The sequence below is a fragment of the Molothrus aeneus genome, chromosome 8 (assembly GCF_037042795.1).
Source record: "Molothrus aeneus isolate 106 chromosome 8, BPBGC_Maene_1.0, whole genome shotgun sequence".
In the NCBI taxonomy this organism is placed as follows: Eukaryota; Metazoa; Chordata; class Aves; order Passeriformes; family Icteridae; genus Molothrus; species Molothrus aeneus.
In genome coordinates, this window is record NC_089653.1 from 29889318 (window position 1) to 29895317 (window position 6000).

The following is a 6000-nucleotide window of genomic DNA, read 5'->3' on the forward strand; positions in this document are numbered from 1 at the left end:
CTACATCACCTGCCTTCTCAAATTTATAGCATTCCAAACAAGTGTTACATCTTAAATCAGCCGAACATACAATAAAATGAGACATCCAGGAAAGCTCATGAAGGAATAGACAATAAACAGAGTGGAATTAGAGAGTAACAAGGATGAAGCAAAAGCAGAGGAAATAAGTAACAGCGGGAAAGTTAAGAGTCATTGTAAAAAACAACTGAAAAATACTTCAGTAAATTAAGACATGTCAGAAAGTTAGTATTTTTTATTTCATGGTAACTCAAAAATTTGTTTTGATGCTATGCAATCAGATTATGAGCAGCATTAAGGCAACTGTGAATTATAAGTGAATTGAAATTATTTTAAAAAAGTATATATGCTTAAAAACAGTATGTTCATTGATTGATGTTCATTCATTGATGAATATGTTCATTGTTCATTGAAGAGTAGAAGAGGTATATTTATTTTGTGAGAGCAGACAGAAACAATTGCCATGTATTTCTTAGGATGAATTAAAAAACTCACGCAATGTTATTGCAAAAAATAAAAGCCATGTCAGAAATGTAACATTTGAAAACTTATGCTAAATACACTTCCATTAAAGCTTTTCCAAAGCTTTTTGAAGTGTTAAAAAACCTCAGTAAAATCTTTCAGCATCTGGAGTCTAGTTTTCAGCTCTGGAAAAAAGAGCAGAAGTAAAAAGTCCCTGTCCATTTCCAACTACAGCAGAGATGAGATGTCAGAGACACAAATTTACGAACTTTCACAGTACAATGGGCATTTCTGCACTAGGAAAGAAAGAAAATTGACTGGGATCCTGCAGATGCCTTGGATGAAGTCTCTGGAAGAGATCTAGTGAGGGACCATCTGAGCTGCATCTGGACCTAACTGTTCCAGCAATTTTTACTTTTAAGAATTTGAAAAATCATCAGTTTCAGAAAGCAAAAGGGCATTGTATGATATTGTGTACAAAATTTTCCCTATCAAGTTATAGTAAAGATACTACATTGTTTTATTAAGTCTTGAGCCAGAGCAAGTTTCTTAGAACACAAGACCAATCCCAACATGAGACCTCTGCCTGAAAACTTTACTGCAGGGAGTATTTGTCTTAAGATGTGACAAGTAACATAAAAAGCTCCACAGAAAAAAAAATTATTTTTCCCTAACATAATGTTCCTGAGTCTGCAATGATTTTTGAAATTTATTTCTTCCAAATTATAAAACATTAAATTAAAAAAATATGTAAAAAGCCAAATGTCACACACCCCACGGTCTTCCTAGGAATTCAGAATCAGCTGGTAGCCTTCACTTCTCATACCTCCTTACTAAAAAAGCACTAGGGAATTGCTGACAGGGTTCAGCATTGTGCAGAATATTAAATATCTTTTTTGCAATACCCTGGTGACTCTTGAGTCTGTCTCTTACAGCACCATATGTACAGCTGTGTTGGAAAGAGGAAGCTATTAAATATATTAAAAAGTAGAAATATTACCAATAGACACTTCATCAAATAACTGGATCTCATTCATCCCCAAACAAAGCAAGAAATGTTAAGGTTACATCAACATAAGAAAATAACTCTGGATTTAATAACAGCACAAGCCTGTTGAACATATTTGAAAGTAAAAACATTGCTTAATAAAACAGATTAGCGTTTCTGAAACAATGAATATAGCTTTCAACCATCAGAATGCTTCGGTAACAAAGACATTGGACTTGGTTTTGAAAGGTGCTGGGTGTCTCAGTTCCCACACCACACTCACAGTTAGAAGGTCTTCAGGTCCAAATATATTACCCCTAGTTTACTGCCAACACAGGAATAGGAATATTTTCTATCAAAAAGGATTTAATAAAGTGGGGGAAAAGAGCATTTTGTTTGAGATTGCCTTCGTAAATCTATCCTTGAAAGTTTGCCCTCGTCCCACACACACATACAAATATTGCATCCACATCTCCAGCGAGTCCTTCAAGGAGACAGCCATGACCCACCCCCGTGGCACGAGGGCACACAACCACAAAACTTCTCAAAAACATCAAAACTTAAGAATTAAGTTACTTTTTTTTTTTTTTTAAAGCGAGTTTTAGAAAGGACATTTTTGAGGTTTCTAAGCACCTAAAGACACCAAGGGGAAAAGTGGACTTTTCAGTGGCTCCTTCCTGGTAAGAATTTAAATCAGCATTACGCGAGAACGCGCTGCCAAAAATCCCACTTGCCGCCCAGCCGCACTTTTACACTTACATAAGACTTTTACAAGTACGGCTGTTCGGCCCTAGAAGCCTAACACCCATCAACTTTTAATAAGATTTGCAATCTTAAATGCTCAAGTAACTTCTGAAGAAAGGACTCAGGCTGTTTGTAAAGCTTCCCCCACATGCCCCCATCTCGTGCAGCAGAGCTCGCAGGCAGCGCGCGGCGTTCCCCGGTGATTTCAGCGCTGCTCTGGAGGAACTGCTCCACAGCTACATAGCAGGAGTTCCTCTCTCCCACTTCAGAGAAAGAAATGATAAAATAAAGAACACCTATGGAGCCCTGCTAAGCATAACTTCCTATAAAAATACTGCAGCTCTGAATGTTTGTTTTACTATCACAAGGACTGTGTTACTTACCCCACTTAAAAATTTCTGGAATAATTTTGCAAGACTAACTCCAGTACTACTTTTGCTAAACCTGGTACAGGAAGTTACGTTTCTTCTTCTAGGGAAAAGAAGTTTTGTTACTCACAGTAATAATGGAATAATTTACATATTTTACTCTAGCTTCTGAACACATATTTCTATCTAGATTTACAGTCTTTACTTCTTGTAGGGTTCCTCCCTCATTCATTCACCTTGTTTTTCACCTTGTTGCTAGGTGTTGCAACTAAGGCAGTTGACTACTGACTTTTACAACTTATGAGTCAAGAATTTTTAAGATACATGTCTAAAGAGCAGTGAAACTTCTTGAATCAAGTGTTAACAGAAATTAAGACCCTAAGGCTACAGGCATCACCATGTATTGCATCAAGATAACTGGTTTATCCATAAAAACGTAAGCAATTAAAAAGTGTAATACTCCAGGCAGTGAACCCACAAGAGATTCTGCACAGACTTCTTTCCTGTCATATCGTTTGTGAACATACTGTGTTGCAAAAAATTCAGTTTACAAAAACAAACACCAGGGCAAAGAGACTTGGACTTGTCTTTGGTGCTCTTCAACCTCAGCCATGCACTTAAGTAGGACCAGGTTTTGAGGTGGTTTCAGCAGAAACAGTTGCCTGACCAAGAAGCCCTGCCTGGTGTTAACCATATGGATTTCCATCTCCAACTGCCAATGCTGCTGGAGGTCCAACCCTGGCACAGTCACAGACAGACAAGCAACACCAGTCTTTTAGTGGCTTGGATGCCAAGTTCAGCACCTCACCACAGACCCATCATCACTATGGATACCAGACTTTAATTTCAGCAGCTGAGATTTGGGCACAGGAGCCTTTGTACTCTTCTGAAGAGACACCAGAGGAGGAAAGGTACCTGGAGCAGGAACTTTTTAAGCACTGCAGACAGATCTATCAGCATTTATGTCACTGCCAACACAGACCTCACTTGGAGGTCTCCAAGCTGTTCTGATTCAGCTTCTGTGGGAGAAGCATATCTACACCAAACCCAAAGCATGGGTCACAGGCATGCCTGTGGTACTCTCATACCTACAGTCTGAGTTAAACACACACGTGGAGGACAAATTATGCTGGTACCAAACACCTTTGTGCAACCATGGAATTATAACAGCTTTACTCATTTAGTTGAAAAACTCAGAGAATTAGGTAAGTACAGTTCAACTTCAAAAACTGCTATGATGCCTTTTTTTAAAAAAAATTCCTCTTTTTGCATTCCAGTGCCTGAACTTCCTGGCAAACACTATTTATTTGACAAAGGCTTATGTAGGTAGTGATGGAAGCTACCACAAGAGCTGAAATTTCTCTTCAGTCTTCTCAGCTGAGGCCTGCTGTACAGTGCAGCCTGTGGGATCATGGCCTAAGATTAATCAGGACCAGCAAAGCACTGTGCTGTTGTGGTAAGCCTTCATTAAGTCACAGTTCATTGACCACTAAAACATAAATATAAAATATTTAAAGACACATGGTTGAAGCAACTGAAGGAAAACAATTTTAAAGAGAACCACACCAGCTTTCAGGGCATCTGAGTCTCAAGCATGGTTCAAACTGAGGTAGGAGACGAATGGGGGTATGGCCCTGTACAGAACAAAGAAAAATGCTTAGATAAACAGTCTGTAATGAGTTCATGTTACACACAAGAGTTTGTCAGAAAAGTTAATGTTATTGACAGTCCTTCCCTGTGCACAGTAAGCACTTTGATTACAGTAAACTCCTCTGGAAGAGGTCAGGCCACAATGACATAACTGTATAGGTTAAGAGATTTGAACATAGAATCAATGACAGAAAGGTACTAATTTCATTTCAAACTACTTACATTCATAGTAAGACTACTATTTCCCACCCTCCCCAAGTGCAACTGTCCAAAGAATACAAATTATAATGAAAAAAACCAACCATCACTTACTCTGTTTTCCGCCTTTGCTTGTCTTCAAATATATCATTCAGACTTATGGCTACCTGTCCCAAAAACCTGTCCAGCCCCACCAGCGACCTGTGCATGACAATCAGGTACAGGATGTATTTTTCTGGATTCTCCTGCATGAGTAGTCCAGGGAGCTCGAAGGAGGCCTCTTCTTTCCAGATGGGATCCAGCGTCTTCTCAGCCACCGAGGTGGAATACTTCTCCTTGCCCAGCTGGATGATGGTGTAGGCATCGTTGCTGCCATTTTTACCTTTTGGCTTCAGACCTTTGGCTTGAAGGACCGTAACTTGCACGTGAGTTGGGAACCACTTTTGGGCTTGCTCCGCCAACATCATCTTAGAGGATCGCAGCAGCAGCAGCAATAACAAACGCAAAGTCTGTCAGTCCTCGAGGGACTGCGTAAGGGCACTTACGGCGGAGACACCTGTCAGGGGCTCGGCTGGTCCTTCCTCTAGCGCTGCTGGCCGCGGGTGGCCCTCACCAGCCCGCGGGTCCCCCCCTTCCCCGGCAGCCCCACCTGCGGCTCCATGGCCGGGGGCTGCAGGTCCCGCCGCAGCCCCGGCCCCGCCGCCCTCCCGCGCCCGGCCTGGCCCTGCCCGCCGCTGCCGCCGGCCCGGCCCCGCGCCGCCCCCAGGGCATCCCCCGGGCAGGGCCGCTCCGCCGCGGGGCCCCGCAGGCCGGCGGCGGCCTCCCCCTGCCCGTCCCGGCTCGCTGCCGGCGGCGGTTCGGTACCGGCGGGGGGCTCGGTGCCGGGCTGCCCTCCCTGCCTCCGTCAGTCCGCCCGGCCCCGCCGCGGCCGCCTCAGCCTCTCGCCGCGCTGCCCCCCCGCCGCCGCCCGGCCTGACGGGCCGGCTCCGCCGCTTCCGCCTTCCCCATGCTGCGGGCGGCGGCGGGCAGAGGGCAGAGGGCAGGGTTCGCCCCCTCCCTCTCCTCCCTTCGCCGCCGCTCCCGGCCGCCCGGGCAGCGCTGCCCAGCGCCCCGAGCACCCCCGCTGCCCGCGGGCAGGGCCGGAGAGGCCGCGGCTCCCCCGGGCGTGACGGAGCGCTGGGCTCCCGGGGCCCTCTCCCGGCTGAGAGCCCCGGCCCGTTAATTAATTCTTCGCTATTTTTGTTTCTGGAGCGGGCAGAGAGCTCTGCAGGAGCTGTGGAGAGGAGGGTACTTGGCTAAAGGCGTATATTGTTGTTATTTTTATTCAATATTAGGGGCTTGGGGATGGCCACGGAGCCAGCTGGGAGTGGTGCTGCTCTGGAACCCATCCTGCTGCCAGTCGCTTCGGAAACGTCTTTATTTTTCAGCCCCATCCATCCGCCCTGGAAAATTTGTTGGATTTAAATGAGAGAGTGATATTAAAAAATACAAAAATATTAATAAAAATATTATACGAGATGTTTTGAGGACACATAATTTTGCTTATGGTACACCTGGAGATTGCACATGTTT

The 6000-nt window shown here is 44.5% G+C and overlaps 1 protein-coding gene across 1 annotated transcript in view; it reads right to left on the minus strand.

Moving 5' to 3' along the window:
- The window catches only part of RAB11FIP2 (RAB11 family interacting protein 2), a 32301-nt gene extending 27243 nt beyond the window's left edge, over window positions 1-5058 (minus strand). The window contains exon 1 of the mRNA XM_066554289.1: window positions 4543-5058. Coding sequence (XP_066410386.1) covers window positions 4543-4895 — 353 coding nt within the window. The 5' untranslated portion in view covers window positions 4896-5058. The remainder of the gene's footprint in view (window positions 1-4542) is intronic.
- Between the last annotated feature and the right edge of the window lie 942 nt (window positions 5059-6000).